Below are 27,346 nucleotides of genomic sequence, written 5' to 3' on the forward strand. Positions count from 1 at the left end.
CAGTGGAATAAAAAAGAAATGTCACTACTACAGCTGACTACGCAACACGGTTGGTGCACTAGATGATAGAAGGAATTTGGTGTAAGGAGTAGAAAGATAGACATTTAACTTTATTTCTACTGTGACGTTCAGGAAAACTCTCAAATTGTTTGTTTGCATACATGCACCTGGAGATTGGAAAGCACTGCTGGGGTCCTGCAGTTGATATGGGCACACATTGGCAGGCCCCTTCCACACTTCATTATAAATTACTACTACAAAATATCAGCCGTTATTAAAGTCTATAAACAACGCTCTAAATTTGCACACTGGCTCACTTTTATGAATGTTACCTTTAGTTATTGAATTCATATCAATAACAGTAAAACTGGCTGGAAATGCTTTTAAACATCATAAATGCTGATCATTAGTATATCTGATAATTTACCTGGTTAGCTTGTTGCAGAAATAAACTGCAATGGAGAAATTTGGTGCATCAAATCCAGCAGTGGGATCCTTGATCCCAGTCATCCTGCACGATAATTATTGTGGTAAAGAAAAGTATCACAGGATGTTCGCTTGAAGATTATTTTTTCACTGTTCAGCTGCTCAATGTCCTTGTAATATCCAGTCCTGTCATTGTTTGGCAAGATGTGATGAACTGCCATACATCCTTATTGGTCAAGCACAGGAAGCATGTGCAAAGTATATTTACTTCAACAAACAATATAGACCTTGTTACTAATCATGAAGAAATGGGTTTTAAGGCCTCTGTGGAGAGCTTAACCAGAGTTCTTTCTATTCTACATGCACAGCCTGGTGACCAATAAGGCGATGCCCATCTATCCCTTTTCAAAAAGGCCTACAGTAAACAGAGAATGCCCTGAGTAGTGCCATGAAATTAGATAAAGATAATTGTGATGAGGTTTAATGGTACAATGGCCAAGCTTGGTCACAGAACACCAGAGTATGCCGAGAGTGAAAAAACATAACAAGATCACCACTTCACTGTTTTCATATTCAGTTCACCAGTATACAACCACCAAAGAAAAATACCAGGCCAGGACAATATCTGTTTTGCACACCATAAATTTTACTTCAAAAACACCATACAGACACATATGTTGCTATGCAAAAAGTTTACACGTGACAACACTTATTTCAATCATTCTCACACTCACTCTGACGCACAAGTGGTATCCATTCGTAGAATGCAATCTCAAGCATTTTCTCTCCTTGGGTCACAGGTCATTTCCCCAAGTATCAGTAACAGTTACTTAAGAGGATATGGTAGTATGTGCAGCTGTCTTGCACCAAAATAAAAAACAGCACGGATGCAGGAACCAAAGTAAAATGACTGACATTCACCAACTGCTCTCACAGTCCAGAAAGATAGGTGATTAAGAGTCCAAAAATTGGGATGAAATGACTATGGGCTACAGGCAATTTGCACGTAAGAGGCATGCTGCTATGGTTTCAGAGAAAAAAAGATTGCAATGTTAGCATACCAGCTCTACAGCAGATGCTTTTACTCTTGCAATAAGACAAGTGCAGAATTTGCTCCTGCATTTAGTGGTTGTCAGGAGATGAAACAGTCTCAAACACCGCAGTTTGATCCATCGGATGTTTTACTTCACAACTTTGTTCCACACGGAATGCAACAAAGAAGTTTACGAACTGTGAATTTTCATGGTTCCACATCACCAGTGCAGTTGGCTTAAACAACAGCATAAAAGTAAACCTAAATAATATTAGTTATGTTTTTGAATCCCATTTGCATCTCGTGTGCTGACGCTGAAGAACTGAGTCGCTGCAGCAAAAAGAAAAAACAGCGGTGCAATCTGTGTAAATTCAATCAAGCATAATACATGGTGGAACCTCTTACTTTTGTTGCATGTAAAAAATGGCAAATTGACATCACATTTCTTTTTTTGTGAACAAACCACAACAACGTCCTAATTCGCATGTAAGGCTTCAAAAGTTCAGCAGTCAGACTTCCTGAACAGCGACGAGTCAAAAATGCAAGTGTGGTCCGGTGACGTGACCATGCTGCCTGGTGAGGGCCCGTTGTCCAGGGCATGCAGTGCGGACGACAGCTGCAGACTGAGCTCTCGAAGCCTCTGACCGACCACAGCCAGGTCTGGATCGGGGTGGGTCATGGCGAAGAAGGGCGGCATCCCCACTCGCTGCTGGCTGAGGTGCTGGCAGTAAGCAGCCAAAATAGCCTCGAGGTCTTCATCTTCACCGGGACTGTGGTGCCTGCACATAACACAAGTGTGACCTTGACTCAGTCTGTTGTGCCAGTCATAGTGGCTCAGTGGCTTTGGTGTTCAGCTGTTGAGCACACTACCACACATTCAACTGCCAGTCTGACGTGAAATGTAAAATATTTGTTCTTTAAAAGTACAAGGAAGACGCAAGGTAATTAAAACTAATCTGGAGTGCTGTGTCAGAGTAAATGTGACCGCTAGTACACAAAAAAGAATAAAGATAGTATAAAAGTTTATAGATATAGTAAATACTTTTTGCCCACTCTTTTACCCAAAGGGGAATATTAACAACAAGGAATAGCTACACTAAACTAACGCATAAGCCTTCGGCAACACAATCAGCACTCTTTTTTTTCCGCGTAAAACAACACAACTGCATTTCTGAGAAAACAAGACCCCGATTCCCTGCCCCACTGAGCATTAGCCTGGGCAGTGTTATGTCCCCTTCATGATAACCATCTCAGCTTTCAGCGAGCCGAAGAAAACAAACAGAAGCAAAACTGCATGACCCTGCGTTGCAATGTTTAGTCACCACAAATGGTGCCACCACACAGTCTAAAATCCTTCACACTTCAAATTATGCAGCCATTAAACATAAGCAACATGCCAAAGCAGACCTCTTGATCTTACATAAACACCAAGCTTCAAATGAACATTTTTCATCTTTGGCTCCAAGCCCGGGCAAAGGAAGCAAAGTTCTGCTTCTTAGGGACATGCCAAACGGAGCGAAAAATAGCCCAGAGGTGGCAAAGACTCAGGTGGAGTGTTATAGCCAGGAAGCCTCACGAGACCAGCCACAACCAGTGCAAGGTGGTGCAAGCATAATGGCAGGCTTCTCACCAGATCAAAAGCGCCCACCTGTGGAGGTGTCTGGCCACCTCAGCCCACCGCCGCTCGTTGAGAAGCGCAGACAGGGTGTCCTCGGGGTCAGCTGACTCGGCACCCTGGGGCGGCGGTGGCGAGAGCCGCTCGCTCTCGGTGTCTTCGATCGAGCGCAGAACTTCGGAGCGCACAGCTGTCAGCTCCTGGGAGAGATCTGCCAGCTGCCACTGGGGAGCCGCCCAACCCAGTTGCTCGAGCAGGCGGCGATACCCTTCCAGCAACAGCAGAACCTGTGCCAAGGGGCAAGCATGAGCGATTTACCTACCTCGCAAAGGGCCATTCAAGTTTTATAATTTACTAAGAAAGCACAAATCCATAATAACCATGCCTAAAGTGGGGGCAAGGGGCCGTTGGCCCTCATAACAAACGTGAGGGACGGGGCACAAATTTTGTTCCACACTGCTGCCTGCTACTCAGAAGAACTTGAATGTGCACTAACATAGACTTTGGCCCCCCCTCCTCATTTATGGTGACACCTGTGTGTGCACACTATAGAGTGCAAAAATTTTTATCTTGTAAGCACTGACTAATAATTACTGCACTGAAATAGGCTTTTGTAAATTAGTGGGTTCTAGGTTCAAAGTGGATTTGAAGTGCAGAATAATTTCAGAGCAGATATTTCAGATAGTTTTGGCACACAAGACCAACAAACAGATGCAGAAAGTTGCACTGAAGCTTTCCGGCACTCACTTTAAGCTATCATGACCTTTTGCAATAATGACCACCCAAAAAAGATGAAGTCAATCTGCATGTGAAGTCGACCTACAGTAGAACCCCTCTGTAGTAAACTCTCTCGGATTGACAAAAATCTTTGCTAATCAGGACCTTTACCGTATTGGTTTGCCCTGAAGATGCTACCTGGTAATTGAGTGGCTACTAAATACACCTTTTTGGTTTAAAAAAGACACTCAGAAATACCTTCCATCTTTCTCTTACTGTTTATTTATGCACGTTTTATTTCAGTTATTAGATTTGAGGTTTACACTTTGTGAAGTACCGTTTTAGCGTGAATACAACATGGCTACAAATATGACACATGTTTGATTTCGTGAAAACGAAAGCTTTGCATGAACACAGAGTCAACTTCTACTGTTTCTGCCATTTAAAGGGGCAATAATCCAGAAATGTGCATGACACAGTCAAGCGTGGCAAAACCGCCCACATCACACCTCCACTTCTAGCCACTACAGCCTTGAACTTGCTTTGCGCTGCTGGGTGCTGCAAACTTTGGCCGTTTCCTCCTTTCTCTTCCTCTCACTGCATTTTTACACTCGTTCACTTTCTCATCGCACCGTGCAACTCTCTTTCCACGTTTGTAGCCAGCTTTGCTTTATTTTTTCCTACATATCGCATGCTTTATGTCTAGGCTATAAGGCCCTCGTCAAGCTTGCTTCTTCTCACAGCAGTAAAGCCCAGTACACAGAAAAAAAAAGACGCAGCTTCAGTGATTTCTTTGCAGAAAGAAAAATATGCCCTGCAATCAGAGGTTGTGTGTGCGTTGCAATGCCATTTCATGGGAAGTATGTTGCCGCAGCTGGACGCACTAACCAATTTCTATTAAAAATGTCTTTAATTAAAAAAAAAAATGTGCTGTGACAAAATGGGACTTCAGTTTCACTCTACTATACCACAGTTTTTACTACATCCAAGTGCTGTATGGCGGGAGCCTTAGGCGGGTTCGATGAGCCAAAGACACACGAACTGCGTATTCCGATAACATTTGTGCAAGATGAATATAGTTGTAAAATTTTGAATGTCAAATCACCGGGTCGGACTAATGATCTATCACTTATTAAAATCAGTATTAAAAATTACCAAATACTTTTACAAGCTTCCATCAGAAGAATAAATACTTGCAAACAAAGTTAATGCCATTTTCCAAATACAGCTTGGCAATTGATGCAGAGCACACCGCACTATGTAAAACTGTATAGTACAAACAATAGCACTAAGTTCAATAATTTAGCAGGCTCCCCATAGTGGAGTAAATTTGTAGCAATGGAGCAATGACTTATTAGCAATGAAAATAAGCACAGTAACAGGGCTACAAAGGAAAGCCATAACGTCCGCGGAAACTCGGCAGTTAAAGAAGAAAACGTTTCCTAGTCCAGGGATTGAACCCAGGACCAAAAGTAAATTAAAAGTTGAATGGCTAATTTATCCTTGAAAACATAATAAAAAAGCCTGGATGGCTAGATGATGTTACGGTAGAAGTTTGGTTTGGTTTGGTGTCAGAGTTTAACGTCCCGAAGCGACTCAGGCTATAAGAGGCGCGTAGTGGAGGACTCCCGAAATTTCGAACACCTGGGGTTCTTTAACGTGCTCTGACGTAGCACAGCACTAGGCGCTAAGCTTTTTGCTTTGACCAAAAAGTGGCCGCCGTGGTCAGTATTCGATACCGCATCCTTGGGCACAGTAGTCGAGCGCCCTAACCACTGCATCCCCCCGGTGGGGTTATGGTAGAAGGGAATTAACCAACAACTTAAGTGGGAATGGAATTAAGATTAATGATTTAGAACAATGGAGGAGAAGATTTGTAATAAAAAAAGCAATTATTATTACCTACCATTTGAGCACAGCCATACGACTACAAATGAAAGCTGTATGGCTTCCACAGAAACTTATTAGTTTAAAAAAAGAAGACAGGAAACAAAAATTTATAGCCTTTGCAGCCATATGGCAGCACTTGTGTGAATTCCAATGAGTATGCAACATGTCCACGGGGGAGTAATTCCCTCACACCACAATATTATACAACGGCAATGGTATGCATCCCCTTTGTATGTACATATATATATATATATATATATATATATATATATAAAAACTTGCATCGGAACAATGACTATACACTTCTGCTCAGGCTAAACAAATAAGCCAACAAAACAACAAGACACTAAGAGAAAAACAGCAAAGTGTGATGGACAGAATTACACATGGAAACAAAACCATGATGGAGAATAATGTGCTGTTTGGCAGGCAAGCTCAAACGTGTTCAGATACCTGGAAGTGTAGCCGGTACAGAGCACGACAGAGGTCGAGGCGCTGCTCCAGGAGCAATTCCTGTGAGAGCGCCTCCCCAAGGGCCTCTAGCTTAGCCCCAGACCGCACGGCATCTGCTGCCTCAGCCAGGTGTTCTCGCTTCTCAAGAAATGTCTCCCAATGCTCCTGCTCCTCCAGCACCAGGCAGCGCAGCCGTTCAGTCACTGCACCTCCACGACACTGGGAGCAACAAAACATGCATTAAAATGCCTGCTTAGCTTTACTGGTGAATCCTCCCTCTCAAGCTAGATGTTGGTAGAACATTTTCCATGTGCGCACTGTAAAACAGTCCTTGCCATGATGAGGATTTTTGTGCTGAACATAGGAAGCATAATCCAGTGCTTGTGGCAGTGTAACACTGGTTTAAGAACGAGTCAATATAGGGGGTAGACAGCACTGCTTGTAAGACCAAAAGTCAGTTCGGGAATGACATTTCACGGTCATCACCACATCAAACTCAGCCTCATTACAACCAAAAAAAAGACACCGTGATAATGTTTAACTCCGCCAACCAACATAGCACTATGTGAAAGAGTCAAAATATGAGCTGTCCATCTGCATTTAAGGACTTTCCGACCTAATTTTGGGAGCGGGCTACCCATATTTTGGAGGACCAAGTCTATTTTGAGGGCGAGTCAGGTTTGTTTTGAATGTGGGTCAACTCAATTTTTGAATTCAAATTACCAAATCGTGCAAAGTCAATATTGGGGGTGGGTCAAGTCCATTAGTAAAACTGTCTTTCACCTTTCGCGCACCTTAAAGAACAGTGCAATAGCGGTGTGTTTGGATCCATTTCGCACAGATGAAAGTTGATGAAGATGATAACATGCAAAGTGCAGCTGAAAAGCGAGGCAGTAAAACATGCTGGGAGATTGGCTTCGGTGATAGCTACGAGGTTCTGTACTTGCTTCCCGCGATAAGTTCCTGGGTTCCAATCCACTTTGCTCCGAAAGGTTTTTTTAATGCAGAAGCATTAGCTGAAATTCTATTGGTGGCCGTTATTGTTGAGGCCAAGACGGTCCCAAAAAGATGACCCATCATGCCGTCATCGGCCACAGCATAGCAGCAGTGCAGCTAGGCAACATGAGGCATGTGGCTGAGCAAGGCGAACACATTGCATCAAGCAAGCTACAGGAGGATCAGATGGCGTCGTGTCTGGGAAGTACTGTGGCAACGACCGTACAAGGCCAAGTGTACTGCAACGCGCTGCATAAATGAGAGGCTGCAGCAAGACAGTGTTTATACCATGACAATTAGTAAACGAACAAAGTGGGCATAGTGCTCTGCCTTTGTTGCATCTTTCGCCGACATGGAAGGTGAAGTGTCCACATCTCTTGCGGCTGCATCAGCTGCACACGGCCGTTCTCGTTAGTATGCACACTCAGGCAAGGCATGCAAATGAAAGATTGAAGTGCGTCCCGTAAAGCGAGCTGCGCTTGCAAAATGTGATGCTTTTCCATACCCACATGTAAGCAGGCTTGAGTGCCTCTATTGAATTTTTTTTCCCCCTGAGCTTTGCAGAGGCTTCACACAAGATTCGTGGTTAGGTCTGGCTGTGTTAAGTACATAGTGCTTTTGCACTAAAACAAAAGGATGTGCAGTGCAGCATGTGAAAGAAGGCTGAGCAATACAAATGACTTGAGCACATACGCACATGTTATTTTAGAGTTTTCTTAAGCTGGAGAAGCAATAATAGCAAAGCTTCTGATAAATTACTTTTTGCAGACTAATGAATTCTATGTTCTGACTCATGATGATTGACTACACACAGCATTCTAATAACAGAATGCAATTAAAAATATCAGGGTTTGTACTCTAACTTCAGTCCCTTGGTGCCACATAAGTAGCCAAAATTTTGGGACGTTTTCAAAAGGGATGCAAGCTAGAACACGGGCCCCGGTCTCTGTACATTTTTAGTTATGATATGCCTTTAAATTTTTCTTTCCATACTAAACAGCTAGACTATGATGCACACTGCAGGAAGGTTTTTGAAATGAACGGCTATACTTAAATATTCTTAAATGCCCATCAACATCTCAGCATTTTAGAACCATCGTATTTGCACTGATATGAGGCCACAACAGTCAGGAATTGAACCCAAAGATTAGCACTCAGCAGTAGAGTCCTATAGCTGCTAATCCAGTGCACTGCATTAAATCTGAGACAGTACTGAGCTAGCTGACCTTTTATTATTTGATTCGAATTCAAGACATAAATCTTAGGCCCCTTCTATTCTCGCAAGTAGGTTGTGCAAGCCACTCACAATAGATGTCACTTGTGGGTCCACGTAGACAAAGGGCAGCTCAGCTTGAGTGGCCAGCACGTCAAGCACATTGAGGAACAGTGCGGTCACACGGCGTAGGCAATCAGTGCCAGAGAGCAACTGGCAGGACTCCCGTGTCATGCGGGAGACTTTGCGGAATGATTCCCGCAGAAGGCGCCCCAACGTCTGGTAGATGGAGCTAGTGTCTTCAGGAGTAGCAGCCATGAGGCGGCGCAGACTGGCCCTCCAGGCATCTTCCGCATCGTCCAGCGGCGGTACAGTTGCTGTGAGGGGCGAGAAGCTTGGTGAAGTATTGCTAAGGGTGAGGTCGCCATCACTGACAAAGCTCTGCGAAGACCCCGACACGGGGCTTCCAGGTCTACGGAAGCTTCCTTTCAGAGGCAGCGAAATTGCAGGGAACACTAAGCTGCTGGTGCAGCTCGGCAGCTCTGAATGGTCGTAAAGAGGGGACACACTGCCGGCATCGTCGTCTGACGACTCTTCTCGCCGCGGTGTGGTGATGCTGCAGCGCACGGTAATACTGGAGTCAGATCCGGAAGGCTGGACCACACTAGTGCCCTGGACCTCGAAGTTGGGGGGCGACCGGCGCCGTACTCCCCAGTTGAAGTTGTCCATGCTCTCGCCTTCCTGACTTTCCAGTTCGTATTCGAGGAAATCAAAGTCTTTGAAGATGCCAAACTGCTGGTCACTGTGTGTACCATCATCCAGCTTGCTGTCAGCCGAGACATCATTGTTGGCAGCAGACACCTCTTCCGTGCTGCTGCACATGGAAGACTGCCGTTCGGCGACATCACTGGTCTGACTGAAGATGACTGAGGGGCTTTTGGGCAGCCCGACACGCTGGCCACAGGCTGTCAATAAACTGATGAGGTGTTCACGCGTGCGCCCCTGTGAAAGCCAGGGGCGCCTCCAGCCACCAAGGGAGCCATTTTCACTGAAAGAGTGGTTGTGCGACAAGCTACGTCTTGGTGAGCTCTTTTCTTCTTTGGTTTCATTTGTTTCTTCTTTGGCATCGGGGTTTAGGCCCACAACGGGGGTGATGGAGAGATCAAATGTAAACTCAATTGTGCGACCCGGGAGCTCTCGCTTGGCAGAAAACTCTGATTCAGCAAAAGAAGTGCTGGAAGCAATGCTGATGCAGTCAGCAGTGGTCACACCTGAAAGGGATGCAGGCACTGACGATGGTGGTGCAGCCAGGCTGGATGACCGAGCCACAACGTGCTTCAAAATTTTCAACACGTCTCTCCAATGTGAACCTTCCACATGGCGAGCAATGGCACGCAGAAGGTCCGCATTAATCGTCTGTGCTGCACTCTGGATGTCCATGTAGAGAAGAATGCAGTAGAGGACGTTGAGCATGTGCTGCATCAGAGATGGGGGCCCCTTTTCCACCATCTCAACGAGGAAAGAGACGATGCCGATGAATACATGAGAGTAGGCGTCATAGAGGTACTTGACCACACACTTCGTCCACTGCAGGTTCTCTTTGCTGAAAGAGTGCTGGCTGTAGAGCGTCATCACTGTGGCCAGATTCTCCAGCTTTTGCGATCGCTCCATGCACACCTGCGCAATGGCCTTAGCAGCACGTACGCACATTGGTGCGGGGTCATCAAAGTTCAAAAGCAGGTATGGCAGCAATGCCATAACGTGAAATGGGAATGCCAGCGACTCGGTAGGGTCCACAACGGGCACATCCAGATGGTGAGTCAGCTGACAGAGAATGCCAATGGTCTGATCAAATGCAGCGGGGCTGGTACACCCCTTCAGCAGAAGAGCATGGAGGCCGGGAAAGCTTGGCCATTTCATCTGATGCTGGATCTTGTCCACTTTCTCTAAAAAGTCCACATTTTCCAGTGGCTGCTTACTGAGCACCTTCTCTAACAAGCGTAAAGCGAGCAGGAACTCGTGCTCATAGTCCGAGTCGAGAAGTGACACAGCGATCCAAAAGAACTGTGCCAACAGGGTCGTTTTGTCCTCCTGTGTGTACTGCTCGTCAGCCATCTTGAGTGAAAGGGCGCTGCGAGAACGTCCTAGGCTGTTACCTCGTAGCCTTGCCTCATCATCGGTGTAAGCACGTGATCTTGACTCGCGGCACTCAGATGTTGGGCTTTCTGGCAGCTTTTTGCCAGAGTAGGAGACAGAGTATGAAGTGCTGCGCATGTGAGACACAAAGGGTGTGCCTACTGGCGAGTCCAGAGGTGGAGGAGCACTCCTTCGGTTATCTTTTCCAACAAGGTTAGGAGCTGACTGGAAAATCTCTCGCATCAGGTCATCAATTTTGAGGTTTGAGTCCAAGGAATCGACCCCTTCTTCCAGTGTGAGCATCAACTCCGTCACATAGCCCTGCATGTCTTCTCCCTGTTCAGCGACCGTTTCAACAAGGCGTGACAAAATGTCAACTAGCATGCGTGTCGTGATTGGCACACGCAGTGCACGGAAGATCTGGAGAGAGCGCCCTGCGTAGTGACGTGACGAGCACGAGAGTGCCAGCTGGAGGGCCACCTGTGCCCAGCGTTGCTCAATGTGAGCCTGAGGAAGGGAGTCCTTGAACACTGTCACCACGTGGTGGACAAACGTGCTCAGCTGCTCAGCACTTTTCACAGACCACACCTTGGCAGTGATGTCCTCGTAGGCCCACAAAGGTGAGTCTTTCTTGGAAGCAAGAAAGTCAACGAGGGCCTTGATCGTTGCTTCCATGGGCCGTGAAGCAATGTCAAGCTCTACGTCATAGCCACCTAACTTGATACGCACTGTGGATTCCGTGTTTGGCTGGTTATTGCTAGACGGTGCAGCATTGGTCTGACTTCCTGTGGTTGTTGTCGTTACCGTTGTTACTGTCAATGAGGCAGCTGTGCTGCAGAGACCCGGCGGCTGCTCCTGTGTCGGGGGGGCTGCGACTGCTGGCATGGGGTGAGTGGGCGGAGCGTCGTTTTGTGACATTGACTCGGTGAAGTTGATGGTGGGTGTGATGCGTGGCTGGGTATTGAGGCCATAACCGAGCTGTCGGACACGGTTGTCTAGGAGGATGCGTGCGATGCCCAGGTGGTCTCGGTGCTGCGCCACCACAACGAGAAGGTTGAGGAGCAGGCGCGTGCAGTGTTCGTGCACTAGTGGTCGCGCGTGGTCAAGTCCTAAGAAGAGCACATGCAGCAGCATGGGCAGGTGGGGGCCCCAGTCAATGGGCACGCCACTGACAACTACGTCTGTAAGCAGCATCACCGCCAGGTTACACCTAGGTGATGGAAAAGACATGCACTGTTATTAGTATTTATAGGCAAAGAAACTCAATACAATGTTAAGAACATGATTTTGTACACTGTTATGCACAGTTTTAGACAAAGCATTGGCATGCAACGTTTAAAGTAACAATAATAGCTACCACATATCTTATTTATTAATTATTGAGCCCTTAATTTCAACAAATTCCTCGAACTTTAAGAGTTCATTAACAGAAGCGATAAAATTGAACTAGCAACTGAGAAAACACAAAATTTAGCAGCTGCACACACACACCTGCAATGGGCCTGCTCTTAAAACATTTTAGACATTTTAGAAACAATGTTGACAAATTGGTGTGCAAGAAGAGAAGTCATTAGGTAATGATAAGTAATAATAATGATTATGATAATTACAAGACACCACTTGAGCCTGAATCTACCTTGGCAGATTAAAGCTTCCTTATAAGAAAATATAGGTACCCGGCTGGTTCGAAACAGATAGTATCAGAGGCGTACCTGTGGAAGCCAACCACAGGCAGCGAGCTTTCAGGAAGGAACTCTGACAGTGGTGCATAGTAGCCACCATACTCTGGCATCGGTAAAGGATGTGGCTGAGGTGTCTCCGGCTTGACCTCTGACTCAGCAGCTCGTCTCAGCAAGGCAAAGTTGTCCAGGCCCTCTGGCTCTTCATCCTGCTGGGATTCTTGCTGATGACAGTGGTAAAACAAAACAAGACCAAAGACTTTTTTCTCACAATCTCACACCCAATGCTGCATCTCATATAATAGAAAAGAAAGTGGCCTCTTCACAAATCAAAACACATGCCATTCTGTTCGAGCCTCGGTTCAAGTTAATTAGAAAAAGAAAGACAAAAGCAAAGGATGACCCCCTCCCTCTGTCAGGCCAAAGATAGAAAATTAATGAAAAGGTGCAAAAACGCTGACCGCACAGCTTCTTTGGAAGCTCACTTATACAAAAGCTCCTTATTAATAAGTTTCTAGGTAATTTACATCAGCCTGTGCATTTATATGGCCTCACATGGACAATCTCGTGCAGAAGCCAGAATCTACTTCAAGTAACTTGTATGTAAAGGAACACTGAGGGCAAATTAAAGGTGGCTAGTATTGACAGGGTACTATGTTCTAATCATGAAGAGAAGGCCAAAAATCGAAATACTAATTTCACAGGTGAAATGCATGAGTCACCATGACATTTTTTGGTGCAAATAACAGAGGCTACGCTGCACTTCAGTCCCTTCAAACCGGCAGCAGTTCATCCTTTTTGGCAAGGACGTCAAAGGTTTCATTTGACTGGTGGGAAGACTTAACAATTTTTTTGCCGATACCCAGAAAGAGCGAAAGAATCAAATCTTACAGTGAACAATAATTGCATAAAATTGCTGTGGCAGATAATTATAAAATCTGTAAAATGAGAACAAAGAATCTGTAGAAGCTGCGGAAAGTATCAAATAATGTTTCAGGACGCACCCCACATTGCATTCGGAATTAACTTGCAAACAAGACGCAAATTACTTTCTTTTTACCCGCACTTTTCTGGGTAGGCAAAAACTATGTTTGCCATAAGGCTTAACAGCCACCAGATAATTATAAAATCTGTAAAATGAGAACAAAGAATCTGTAGAAGCTGCGGAAAGTATCAAATAATGTTTCAGGACGCACCCCGCATTGCATTCGGAATTAACTTGCAAACAAGACGCAAATTACTTTCTTTTTACCCGCGCTTTTCAGGATAGGCAAAAACTATCTTTGCCATAAGGCTTAACAGCCATCAGGAGGAGCCAGCTTTTAAAAAGGCACGTGGCATGCAAGTGTAGGAGGTGCGGCTGTGGGTATATGAAAAGAAGGCAATGCTAATTACTGAGAAATATCAGGCACCAAGAGAGTTCAATGCAGTAGGAAGAACAAAGAACGGAAACGGGAGCAGAGCTGAGCAGCTCAAAACATGAAGCAGAGGTGTCAGTGCGGTGATGGATCTCCTGCCGTGTGAGTGGTTGTGTGCGCTAATGCACTCAAGTCTAGGCTTGGCTTCATTGCAACACATACACCTGAAGAGTTGTCTGTTAAATAATCCGGTCATATCCACTACTTATGTACTTTAGCGTGCTGTTTACGTTTTTCGAAGGGCCCTCGACTATGGGTAGCTGTCCTTATTCCTTAAAAGTTCAAGATATTCACTACAATCATAATAATACTTATATTTTAAAATTCTCCTAAGTTCTCAAACTCCCTCCTCATGTTGTAATCATGTAAATAAGATAAAAAGTAATTTTTCCATTACACTGTTATTCCTAATTAAGACAGTAACAACAGCAAAAGAAAAGAGGATGTAGCAACCAGAACAATAATTACTAAACTCATTTTGCAATGCTCGACAGTATGCCATTCATTATTTGATTGCATGCAGGGTCACTATAAATTTTCTGGGCAGCATTCACTTTCAGAAGAGTGAGAACACATGCCAACTGTGATGACACTGGGCATTGTTATAAGCTGCAGTTGAGGGAAAGATTATGCTCAAAAACAGCTGGCCCCACAGTTATACTCTGGTAAACAGAAGAGAAATATAACAGCACTAGCCGCAAAAAAATACAGCAACTGTAGCCACAATAGACGGATGCCCAGGAAACAAAAAATGAGAATGATGCAAGACAATTAAATCAACTTACAGACAGGTGCCTGACCCTTGGCTCATCTGCGGAGAGCAGCACTGAGCGGTCGGGGCGCGAGCGCTCACTGGAGTTGCTCCTGAGAGAACCGCCTCGACACTCGTTCGAGCCGTCCTCAGTGCTGCGTCGCTTTGTGTGTAGAGTACCTCGTTCTTGAGCAACATCTGGGGCCTGGCCAGGAGCGAAAAATAAAAAATGCGACCTTGTGCTGTGTTGAGCATTTGCACTATAACGAACGATTCAATGCTCAGGCAAAACCTACACTGCCATGCGAGACATTAAGAGGGTTAACTGCTGAGCTAGTTGGTTTTCTGACATGCCCGCTCGAGTTGTCCTCTTTCCTGTGTTGTGTCCCCGTTGCGCTAAAGATCATTATTATGCCATGTGAGACAGTTTACTAGTTTTCGTGTGAAGCCTTGTTCCATACTATCAGATACAACTAAGGCATACTGCCACATCTCTGTAAAGAGTGTGGCACAGTTTTACACATTACAAAATGCATTACATACCACTGCTCCAAAATGCAAAAATTCAAAAAAAAGTTCGCCCGTATGGTGTGGCAACCCAAAACCTCATCATTCCCAACATTCCAGATACAGATGAGATGGCAAGAAAATGACTGGCGCGTTAGCAAAGATCGCATTAAGCGAAGATTCAAGCTTAAGTGGGCAAAGCACGCAGAGAGGTCTTGACCACATGAAACAATAAAGGAAGAAAGATTTGGGAATGAGAACAAATCATCTACTTTCCTTATCTTTCTACCTTAACTCTCCTTCTTTCTGTCTAATACATAGTATATGACTTCAAAGAACCTCGTATTCAAATATTTGTTAGGAGAAAAAAGAAAAAGCTGCATTTCTTAAAAGGAACTGACAACTTTCTTTCAGGGAAAAGATCATGGGAGGCAAAAGACAGGGGCAAGTGCTTTATATCTAGTATTTGCAGTAAGCTAAGAATGAAATATGCCTTTCTGAAAAACACAAAAAGGAGACACACAACAAGCAGCAGCAGCAAAAAAGAAAGAAAGAAAGGAAGAAAAAATCAGGAAAAGGGGGATGGTGGCGACAAGCATTGGCCTTAGTGGCGTTTGTTCCTGACACTTTTACCGTGCACAGTCATTTTACTCAAGAAGCAAGATAAGGGCCTAACATGAAAGGAAATGAACAAAACAAAAACTTCACAGGACAGCTTAATGTAAATTTTCAGCGCAGCTGTAGAGTTATTTGGATTTTGCAACAGACAGAGGTAGAAATTTGAGAGACAGACCATTCTTTTTATTTCCCGCATACACTCATTCTTCAACTAGACTTCCTCTCCAGCCTTCCCTACTCCTTGTGCACTGCATGGCGCGCTACCATCGTTGTGTCTCTCGGGCAGTGCATTACACGGCAGCCACTGGAGACACAGCAGCACGTTACATTACTTCGCTCTTCTATCTCCTTCGTCCACAACCACACCCCAGGCATTCGGTCAGCCAGTTTTGCTGGTGGCTTACGCCAATAACACCGGCATTCACTCCCCCAAAAGAAAACCCTTAACAACAGTTGTTCTGTAAAAGCTGAAGAATGCTCAATACACTTGGTTGCTCTATGACTCAAAAGGAGAAACAGCATGAAGGAGAGGTATGCACACAGACAGGGCAGCCTTTTGTCTGTTTACACGTCTTGTCTCGTGCATTAATTTTGCACTCAACAAAGGCAGAAGAGATCAGAGGCGAAGAAAGAGGTGCTACCTGATTGCCATCGTCCGAGTGGCTACTGCTGCCCTTGCGGGCACTGGTGAGGCGGAAGAAGGGCGGCGTCTCGGTACGTTCGACCGAGAAGCCCAACGTCTCGGCCAACTGCATTTCTGCCAGGAGGGCATCCAGAAGCCGGTCGGGACAAGCCCGGCCCATGTGCAGGGCCACACGCTTGGCCGATGGCAGCAGCTCCCCCGGTGCCAGCCCTGCCACGATGAGCAGGTAGCGTACGACCACCCGTAGATTGGAGGCGCCGCAGCAACACAGCAGAGCCCAGAGTTCCTCCATCTCCTAAGCACAGAGTGTAGCGGGGTCAGTGTAAGGGAATGTTGGTTTATATGGTGTAGCGCCTCGATGTCACTCTGGCTATGAGGGATGCCGCAGTGGAGGGCTCCAGAAATTTCAACCACCTGAATTTCTTTAAAGTGCAAAGACACCACTGCACAGTGGACAGGAGCCTTGTTTACTGCCTACATCAAAAAGCGGCCATCACGACCAGGGTGAAAACCGCATCCTTGGGTTCAGCAGTCGAGCACCCTAACCTCTGAGCCCCCATGATGGAGAATACAAGGTAATGTTTTGCCATGATTAGCATAGTGTGATTATCCAAAACACCAAATGCCAATTCCTCTCTCTTTTCTTCCTTAGGTGTGTAACAGTGCTTATAATATAATGACCATAATTCAGTGTGGAAATTCACCATTCATTTCTCCCAACAACTCATCTTTGGTTCCATATATGGACATAACCCGACTATTCCTGAACTTCAACTCTTTCCTGATAAAGTTGACAATTTTTGAATCGACAGAAAGGTGTACAGTGTTCTGTTAACATTAAAGGACTATATAGACACATATTTTAGACTCCAGCTTTTTTTCTTTATAATGACACAAAAGACATTAGAAGGCATGAATCAACATGAAGCATTTCTCTGCAACTTCTAAATAATTAAACTTCTCTCACCTGTTTTGGTTTTCTTTTCAGCAGCTAAGCGATGACTATGACATTTAAGGTGTGTTTAGGCCGTGTGATGTGTGAAAAATACTGTAATACCGCTACTGATAAGTTGTTTGTTGTCACTTCAGCTCTTGAAGCAGTTTGGTTTAAGCACTGTCGTGAAATAAATCTATGTATCAGTGATCAATTTACAATTTTTTTTATGTCTCCTGAGACTTAAACATGCCTTATATGTCATAGAAATTGTTAGGCTGTTGAAACCAAACCAGTATCAGCAGTTGCAAGGAAATAACACAGGATGATCCATGTATATTAAAGTCTAATGCATTGTTCGGAAGAGAAAATTTGGTGTCTACGCACCTTTAACAAGGTAGATTAAGGGGCCAGTTGTTCAGGCACATTTGAACACAGAGAACAACATCAAAGCAACATGCAGACAGGAAGGGGACTATATGTTACCCTGCCTTCTCTGCATGTTGTTTTAACACTACATTTTTCATTTAAGCATTCTGTTGATAAAAACCTTGTTACAAGAGACACTCAAGGGCCCGAAAAAGATGTCCCTTGTAGCCAAAAATTCTAAAAGCATTGTGTTGATCAGTCTACTGCACATCCGCATATAAATGCATTCACAAGCATTAACAGGAAATTGTTCAGGAAAGCTTAAAGCTATTCATACTACATAGTATGTATTTTTGTGAGTGCAGAGTATATTCCTTCCCAAATTCTGGAGGAAAGCACTTCACTTTGCAAGCCTTCCTGTTGCTCTAATACCTTTGAAGCCCTCTTACATGCTCGTCCCCCTCAGATGCTGACACTTTGAAATGTCCTTGTAGTCATCCTCTGTGGAACATGTGCCATTTACTTGAGCGAGAATTGCACAGTCTGTAAACTCTTTGGGAATACACAAGATCCACATCTGCAGATACGAATTCCTCAAAAGATTCTGGTACCTCAGCAGTCTCTAGAATGCTCGCCCAAGCTTCATCTTCAATAAAGCTTTCCACAGCATCCATATATGGGCCCTCTTACATCATGCCACCACATTTAAAGCCTGCTTGTCAGAAACGATTTTACACAGCTTCATTACTCAGGCCATTCCAGACACCTGAAATTACATGAACAGCAAACTTCGCATCAAGTAAGTCTTGCTGTCTGTCGAGCAACAGGTGTTCTACCAACCTTGTTTTGTACAGCAACTTGACAGAGTGCATAATGCCTTTCTCTGTTGGTTGAAGGTAGGGCGTGGAGTTTGGAGGGAAAAATAACTTTGGTGGCTTTGAGCACGAGGACTTAGGTGCTTTTGGTGCTGCAAGAAGCATTGTTCACAAAGAGAAAGACATCAGGATTCTGTGCTTTCATCTTGTGATCCAATTTTAACAGCGAGGAGTTAAAAATACTGGATGTCATTTATGCATTTTGATTTGCTTCATAGTTGACAGTTATGCGATGCCAGTGGCTGTAACAGCGGGGTCGTTTTGACTTTCCTATCATGGGGAAGCACTCCTCAGTTCCCGACATATACAACAAAAAGGATGCTGATATGGAACAGAATTTAGCTAAGGGAATCTGAAGTGCATCATGTACGAGTTGGTATGCTTCAGCTGCATTGCATGAGCACACCTGGGTTGTGTCTCTTCTAAATAGTGAAGAATTTACTCCAGGGACCTGAAAAAGTTGTCCTTAGTAACCGAGTGTCTCTTGTAACCATGTCTCTTGTATGCAATGTTGTTAACATGGCAGACATAGGAAAGCCCCAACTAAACCATTTTCAAGTGTGTCTTATAACCGAGTGTCTCTTGTAACAGTGTCTTTTGTAACGAGATTTAACTCTATATCTTTCATTCCTTGAATGCTATTTACAGCCTTTTATAGCCTTGGCCTGTTTGAATAACACAAATGTTCTCGGTTGAAAGGAAGGTCAATGTTGTTCTACAATGAAACCATTTTAAAAGTGGGGAGTGAGGACCATTCTATAACGAGAGCTTTAAGGCTATCAGTTAAGCGGATAAGTTGGCACTGGCATTATGTCGAGAAGCCCATGTCACACACGGATGTCTTTTAAAAAAAATAATTTAAAATGGGACTTCTAACGGGAGTTCCAGCTGGCATTCCAACCCATTACTCTTGAATCACCAACCAGGCACACGATTAACTAGGCCACAAAGATGTTTAGCTTTGGTACAAGCTGGGGTTTATATGCATGTCATGCGGACTTCGATGTAAAGCGGTATATTACGAGTGTATGCTATAATTAGAGAAGTTATAATTATGGAAGTAGTAAATAAGTAAGTAGAAAAATGCACGTTGGCACTCCTTATTTTCTTGACTGATTAGGCATAGTGGTGCCGGCATGGGTGCCCACCGGAACACCCATGCGATCACTGACTCTAGAGGTGGTGTGCAAGCACAGTAAAGTTTACCTTGCGTAACCTGCATGCACGCTGAATGCTCCTTTGCAGCTTCAGTGTTCACTGTTTAGAGGCGGCTTTTGCAGTAAAAACTGCATGTCTTCATCAATTTCTCAGTGCAAAAGCACCCCAGAGGACCATAGGCCATTATCACATCATATCCTTAAGGTGGAGCTTAATACCCTCCCATCCCCCTCTTAAATCCACCCATAGATATGGCTTAAGTGCCCATCTAGAGTGAGACAGTTACCACGCCCTTCTTCCCTTTCCTCATAAAGTCCCCGTCTGCCTCATCACACACCAAAAGCTTCTTTCCCCTTTTCTATATGCTTTTTAGTTTGTCTACAAATATGTGGCTCACCTTGGGGTGCTGGTCGCCAAACTTGGCTGTCAAGTAAAAGAGGTTGTTGAGCACCATCTCTGTGGCCTCAGCCGATCCCCAGCCCTCTCGACGTTCACCTGGCGCTGCAGCCCTGCATCAAGATGCAACACTGATTTATTACAATACAATGGCATTGCACTAGCATTAAGCTGTCTTCTCGGTTTTATTGCGATAGCAATACTACTCCAGGTTTCGCCTCGTCGCGTAGCACCGGCCGTAGCCACGGTAGAAGGAGGAGGAGGAGAATGCTCGGTCACCGGCAGCTAATACTTTCGCTCTACATTTGGTTCAGCAGCATTGAACCCTTCTCAATTACATGTCGGCTGGTACCTTACGCTCTCACGTCATACTCTTAAAGGATGAGTTTAAATGTCGCCAATAATGTAGCACCTTACACTGACAGGATGTGATAGGGGAATAATGTAGCAGGCAAAAGAAGCTTCCTGCCGTTGCTATCGCAATTCAACTAGGGTTAACCAGAGTTACACCACAACTAATTTTTTAATTTCTCTTATAAGACACCTATTCTCACAGTTTCTCCCATAACTTGCCATGCATTTACGCTTTTCTCAACTTGCTTACCGAATTTACAACCATTTCTTAGTTTTCTTAGTTTTACAAGGCTGAACATATCTTCTGTACACAAAACACTACCGGACACCTGCTTTTCTTCACAATGGGACTCCTAACGCTAAAACATTAATAAGGCATGCTCGTTAACTCCTCACTGGGACCTAAGAGACTGCAGTATATTACAAATACATAATGAATAATAACCATCAAAGAAGGTTCAGCTGCAGTTGTGACTGAATGCAAACCAGCAGACCAACTGCCCACACGGCCTCAGGCCTGCTCAATGTGCACCAACTGCCATTTTTTCTGTCTCGCGCGACTCTTCCAACGGTGCATGTTAGAGGTGATAAACTAAGAAGCATGGGTTCATTTGCTCACAGAGAGCAGCACCAAGGTTACGTGCCCACTCAGGATCGTGCATGCAGGATGCACAGCTCTACTGCGCCAATGACCTGGTGATAACTTATCATGTCTTGATGAAGTGCTGCCTTCTACCTGCAACTGTGATATTCACCCGACACAGGATAAAGTATGTTACCACCTTGCATCAACTTGCAGTCAAATAGATTTCTTAGTCCTTCGGGATTGCCAAACTTTAGGCACAGACACAATGTGGTGGCTGATCTCAACTTGGACAAATACAGCAAGATTATCATCATCAGCAGCAGCAACAGCCTAACTACGCCCACTGAAGGGCATAGTCAGGCCTTCCCCATATCCCTCTAATTAACCCTGTCTTGTGCCAGCTGTAAACAATTTATCCCTGTAAACTTCATAATCTAATCTGCCCACCTAAGTTCCTCCTTTCCCTGCGCCTGCCTTAGGAAGGTTATCATGCTGTATTTTACATGAGGTTTAAGGTCCCAGAGCAACGTGTGCTGTGAGGGACATCGTAGTGGAGGGCTCTGGATTTTTTTAACCCCCTGAAGTTCTTAAACGTGCACTATTTTGCACAGTACACAGGCACCATGCATTTTGCTTCTATCAAAATGCAGCCGCTACGGCCGAGATTGCATCCATGTCTTCAGGCTCAGCAGCTAGTACCTGAACTGCTGAGCTACCATGATGAAGTGATTATCATATTAGTCAAATGATATTGCTACTGACTCGTGTTCCTGTGGGTGACCGGGTGTCAGGTGAGGGTCAACCAGGTGCATGTTCCCCAGCCAGGGCAGCAGACACCGCAGCAGGTTTTGGCGCACTTCTGGGCGTGCTGTCTGAAATCGTCCTGTCACCTCCGAGAAGAGCCGCATTGTCAGCTCAGGATGCACCTGGGCCATCTGACGGCACAGCTCTTCCTGCAAACACAGTGCACCATCAAAGTCAATAACCTCCAAGGCTATCAGTTCCTGTAGCACCACTACATGTATTATGTTTGTTCAGTCTCTGCTCAACGTTGACACGCAGTTTTCTCCTGCTTTTGTTCTACTGTGACACATATGCAACATCTGATAATGTATACATTAAAAGGTTTGCAGCAAGGCATTCATTTTGCAATAATAATGCTTGGATCACTGCTATAAATGATACCTAACCTGCTTTCTATTAGGTCACTTTTCTAGTTTTTAGGAATTTGTTCTTTATAAAGTTTTAAAATGGGTTTAACTATAAAGAGGAAATAATTATACTGTTTGGGTTGACTCTTGTACCTGAAAGAATAAGGAAGGCAAAACAAGAGAAATTAAAGCTGAAATTTAGCAAACTCATCTTTAGGAGTGACAGCCTGATAACAATGAAAAGCGGGGGTTTCTGCTGCAAATGTTGTTCAGTAGAAATAAATTTACAAAGTAAACTCAATCTTTGGCTGCCAAACTGATGCATTCCATTTAGAAAGCAATCTTCTTTCTATAAAATTAGGAAAAAATAAAAGAAGAAACAAATGTGAGTTACTATGACAGTAACAGCAATGTTGATGCTATTCCCCGACAGGAAATTCCATGCGCAACTGATATAATAAAATTACTGAACTATCCTGTTGCATAGGATATTGAACTAGGCTACTAAAATTAGCAGCCTACTGAAGGAAATGTCACACACTAACAGCAAATATAATTTCACTCACTTTCATTTTTATCATTTGAGTAGCGAGATAAGAACGCACAAGACATCAGGTCAATGCTTTTAGACAATCGTCAGAGTTAGGCCTCACACAGATAAAATGTATTCACATCGACTTGCGTTTTATCAGGAAAAATGAAATCACTGATTTTGCCCAAACACAAGACAATGGCATCAGTCAGGAGGTTGATACCTATTGACATGGGCTTTATTTCTCTTGGCTCCTTCTTTTCATTTCTTTTTTTTGTCAGGATCCTCATCTCAAGCATCTAAAAGCCACCACAGTTTTGTGCGCTAAACTTTATTTTTCTGCAGCTCAGTGGATCAACTTGTTTCAAATGATTATGGTGCGTTTAATAAGAAAGATGTGGCAAAATCAAAAATCTCCTGAAGCCTTTACAGTTCCACTACTGGTGGCTCACACAGAAAAAAGAAAAGACTCTTCAATTTTTTGTTCCAAGAAGCATCTTTTCCTGCACACAAGCAATGTAAATTTTATGCGGGTTGCTCTGTTATAGCAGATGCTTTTTAAGGTTTTTGTGGCTGTGTGTCAGTGTTACTGCTACTACTATTATGCTCTCTGTTTTAATACCCTCACTGGAGTGTAGGAACAGGAAAAAAATGAGTTAACAAATACATGAACGCTTGTGAGCAACACACACCTGGGAGCAAGGGTAGCCAGCAATGATGAGGCCTTCACCGGCAAGGGAGCCATGGCGCAGTTGTATGCTGTCCTGCTGATCCTCCTCGATAGTGAGGGCTGACTTTGAGTGAAAGAAGCGGTGGTCCAGAATGTGCAGCAGTTGCAATGCCATCTCCTGAATGTGCGCCCTCGGACAGCCAGCATTCAGAAGCGTCACACAGATGATCGACATGTAATGGTCACACGGGTATTCACGCACGCTGAACACTGTCGCAAGCGCTGTGAAGCAGCCATCTGCGAGCTGTGGCGTCCCAGTGTAGCAGCGGTCCACAAGCCAGTCCAGCAGCATACCTGCATCCTGGTTGAAGTCCAGAAGGAGGACGACAGTCTCTTGTGCCAGATGGTACAGCCTCTCATCCTTAGAACTGAGTAGACTGTCCAGCCAATGGTAAATGACGCTTTCTTCATTCAGACCAGGTGGGTCCATACAAGGCCCACAACAAAGAACTGAAGACATTGCCTGCAGTGCTGAAAATTCCAGTTCCGTCAGGGCTTCATCAGCAGAGTTTCGCTTCTCAACACCACCAAAAGGTACACCAAGGTTCCCGCTCCATGTGGCAAATAGATAAAAGAGGTTGCGCCTTAGGTCATGTCCCAAGAGATGAGTATGGTTTTCAAGTGAAAAGCTCTTGATAAGCTTGTGGACAAAGTTGCAGAAATGCAGTTTTATTTCCTGCACAATCTCCGGTACGTCCTTGTCATTCTCGCTTTCAAGAAAGAGACGTGCCCCATCAATGTACTCAACAAATGACGTGTTGAGCGTGCCAGCATCACGGTCCAAAATGCAGGAACTTACTCCAAAGGTGCCATGCTCTGCTACTGACTCCATCAGTCGTGTAAGCTGAAGACGAAGTATGTCACGTCGTCTTCTGCGCCGTACATTCTCTTGCTTTCGGTCAATAGCTTCTCGGATGTAGCCAACCAGTTCTTCCATCAGGTCTTTAAGCGCAAGGCTGTTGACATGGGACAATCCGAGCACAACAGCACCCCTTAAGTCCATTTGCTCACTTCTCAACAGGGGCACAATTTGTTTGAACAATGTTGAAGCGCTGATTCCACTGTTGCTGATGCCTGTGAACCGGTGTTCAGCCTTATCAGAAGACACGTTCTCAGGTGAGGAGCTAAAGCTCAAATCTGGTGAGAGGTAGCGAACTGTGATGTTGCTGTTGGAAGGTGCAACACGGCAAGCATAGAGGAGATAGTTTCTCCACAAGCTGAGATACATGTCTCTTTCTGTTGGTGCCTTTTTCACAGTTGCTGTACGAAGTAGTGAAGCCCGGTTGTCATTTACCGGGTTGAGTTCAATGTTGGTGAAGAGACAAGTAATTCGTGATGTCACAATAGGCCACGACTGAGTCACAGCTGTGGGACAATGCTTTAGAACATAGTCTTGATGGATGAAACTCATCAAACAGGCACACCAGGCATCCATCCGTGACAAGTCCAAAACATCCAGTGGACTCCTGTTGGAGCCTTCTGCGCTGCCTTCAGGGCTGCCAGTGGTCCACGCTGAGCTGGACCGCTCAGCAAGCCACTGCAGATCCACAAGTGGAGCCGACAGTAGAGCAGACTTCTCTGAAGCCGGTAGGTAGGGAAGACATTTTTCAATGGCAGCTGGGCAAGCTCGGTCAATGACATCCACCACAGGCTCCTCCATGCGTGGCGGCAACTGCAGCTTCATTACAACCTTGGTCTCCTTAAGGATGTGAGCGGCCAGACGCCTTGTTGACAACCTGCAGTTGCACAGCATCACCAAGGCCACACCCTCAACAAGATGCAAGGCACTAGTCATCTGCTCGATACGTATCTCCGGCACCTCCTTCTTAACACCAGTTCCATTCAAGGCATTCTTCCATGTGGTCAAAAACTGGAGCAGCACACGCAGGGCATTGTCCAGCAGCTGTGGGAATGTATCATTTACTTCTTGGAGAATAAACTGAATGAATCCCTGGATAACATCTTCTCTCCAGTCAGGGAAATCCAGCACCATGTTCTGAAGGGCTTGAAAAGCCAAGCCACGCAGCTCCTCATCCATATGAACAGTTAACCTTGACAGCATCTCCACTAACTCTTGCCTTCTCATTCCATCAGGAATCAGTCGTGGTACTGCTGCAACGCAAGTGCGAAAAAGATCAATCTTGGGCTTTCGTTCACCTGTGATCATATCATCTGGCTCCTTGTTGGCATTTTGCGTTGTGGTCATCATTAAAGGTCGACCAAACTGAACATCAAGTGCCTTGAGGATGTCGTCAAAAGCTTTTCGAACATAGTAGTAATATTGAGACATGCCGATACTTTTGGCTGTGTCTTCAGTGAGCACCTTGTTAATGAAAGTCTTTTTCACTCTGAGAGTGTTTCCGGATGGAAGAACACCCACAGTACGAGGCATTGGCGGACACCCTTCTTTCTGCTGCAGACTGTCAGCTACGACTAGGAAAGCTCGCAAGCCAATGCTCATTCTCTCTGGTGTAAGAATGATCTTGATGGGCCTGCCAACAGAAATAAGATCAAATACAATTTCTTTCATGGCAAAGTCGAGTCGCTCCTGAGCAATAAACTGAATTATTTTAACAAATATGTTCAATGGAGTGTCTCGTGGCACAACGGCTTTGGAACCTTTGGGGAAAAGCGAGTTTACAATACTCTGAAGCCTTGTCTGTGTTGCAGTGTTGCTTTCACACTTCACACGAATCATGTACACCCAAAGCAGTCGGTATAGTGATTCAAGTGCCACACGGCACATTTTTGGATCACGATGTTTCAGATGGGAGAGACACATAGCTAAAAAACAGTGCCAGTTTTGAAGAAAAAACAATTTCTGACTCACACAAAGCAAGCAAGTTACAAGTGGAAACAGCGCCAGGCTATGCTTTTTCTTAGTGCACAGATCGAGTGTTTGTGAGTAGAGCATTTCAACAAAGTTTTTCAGGCATGGTACATTCACTTCAGTCTTGACTGTTGCTGCAACAGGGACAAGAATCTCAACGAAAAGGCCAGCCAAGGCATGCTTTACATCCTTGTCCTTAGCCTCGAGAAAATAACTGGCGCATTCTTGCATGAACTGGAAAGAGGCCTCAAACTCTTCTATGGGTGCCATCTTGACGCGAAAGAATTTCATGCCCATTAGCAGGCTGATGATGCTCTGCGTTGTGTGAGGACTCGGCTCCTTGGCCCGAAGCTCTTTCAACTCTGCCATAAAACGCTTGCGCACTGACTGGAATCGTGACTGCGCCAGCACAGCCACCACCTCAGCGTACAAGTCGGCTACAATGTTGAAGTTCTGGGCGTTTGGACCAGTCTGCGAACTTTCGCGGTAACGAAAGTGCTTGAAGGCCAGTGACTCGATGTGGCCGACCAAGTCTTCATGTCCAGGGTGCAGGGGCAGCTGCTTGAGCACCTCGATGAGCACCAGACAGAAGATGAACTCAATTGCAAGGTCTCGACGTTCGTGCAGGTAGTCACGGTCGCTGCGGGGTTCGGACTCACTCTTGGCTCGCGAGTCCGCGCGCAATCGCTGCATGTCGACAGTCTCCACCGTTTGCCGGTCGTACCATGCAAACAGGGTGCGCAGCAGAGACGGCAGGGAATGCTCGGCCACCGAACCGAACGCGGACAACAGCTGATCGAACACAGCGTCTTCGCCTCGTTGCAACGATTTGGAAACGGGTCTCTCCAGCGGCTCGGCGAGCACTGCGCGAATTTTCTTCTCGGCTTGTAGCGTAAACTCTGCAAAGAGCACGCGCAACACAAATTCGCCTGGTTTGACATCTGTATCGAAGTGTATCCCCGGAGGAAATGGCTGTCGCTCCTTGCGGGCACCCCACGGGAGAACTAACGCAGACTGACTCAGGTAGTTGCTGGTACCGCCACCAGCAGGATTCGACCAATTCTTGCCTTCAGAATTGTTCTGCGATGCCATGGCTGCAGTACGGTTCGGTAGGCTACATCACTGACAGGGCTGAGCAGTCCGTACGCACTGCGGCACCATATCAACCATGATAGCAATGCAAACAGGGGTCAAGGTCAATGTACAACTGGTCGCGCAACTTGGAAGAAAACGCGTGCAGCTGCCTACTGCCAGCGGCATCAACTCGATGATGAGGGCTCCTGCGAACTGTGAGGCAAATTACTAGCGCACAGAAAATAAGATCTGCCAGAACTCC

General features: G+C 45.2%; 1 protein-coding gene across 2 annotated transcripts; it reads right to left on the minus strand.

Annotated features, from left to right (window-relative positions):
* Positions 1-1,050: 1,050 nt before the first annotated feature.
* On the minus strand, positions 1,051-27,205 carry fry (microtubule binding protein furry). Of its 2 annotated transcripts, none has more exons than XM_084594137.1 (10): positions 23,143-27,205; positions 21,530-21,720; positions 19,829-19,940; positions 16,094-16,390; positions 14,362-14,532; positions 12,192-12,382; positions 8,437-11,689; positions 6,135-6,353; positions 3,108-3,361; positions 1,051-2,238 (listed from the first exon to the last, which is right to left on the minus strand). In XM_084594137.1, exons 1-10 carry the CDS (start codon positions 27,100-27,102, stop codon positions 1,962-1,964), a joined length of 8,925 nt encoding a protein of 2,974 aa, XP_084450263.1. In that variant the 5' UTR covers positions 27,103-27,205; the 3' UTR covers positions 1,051-1,961. The 2 variants fall into 2 exon arrangements, with proteins under 2 accessions (XP_084450263.1, XP_084450262.1); XM_084594136.1 differs by having other exon boundaries at positions 3,090-3,361.
* Positions 27,206-27,346: the final 141 nt, after the last annotated feature.

The sequence above is a fragment of the Amblyomma maculatum genome, chromosome 2 (assembly GCF_055883805.1).
Source record: "Amblyomma maculatum isolate TAMU_Amacu chromosome 2, ASM5588380v1, whole genome shotgun sequence".
Lineage (NCBI taxonomy): Eukaryota > Metazoa > Arthropoda > Arachnida > Ixodida > Ixodidae > Amblyomma > Amblyomma maculatum.

Coding starts and splice junctions, on each gene's coding strand:
- fry (XM_084594136.1), bottom strand. CDS start 27,102: ATGGCATCGCAGAACAATTCTGAAGGCAAGAATTGGTCGAATCCTGCT. Junction 11,690..12,191: donor CCTGTGGTTGGCTTCCACAG/GTACGCCTCTGA, acceptor TCCATCACCTAG/GTGTAACCTGGCGGTGATGC. Junction 2,239..3,089: donor AGGTGGGCGCTTTTGATCTG/GTGAGAAGCCTG, acceptor TGTTATGTGCAG/GCACCACAGTCCCGGTGAAG.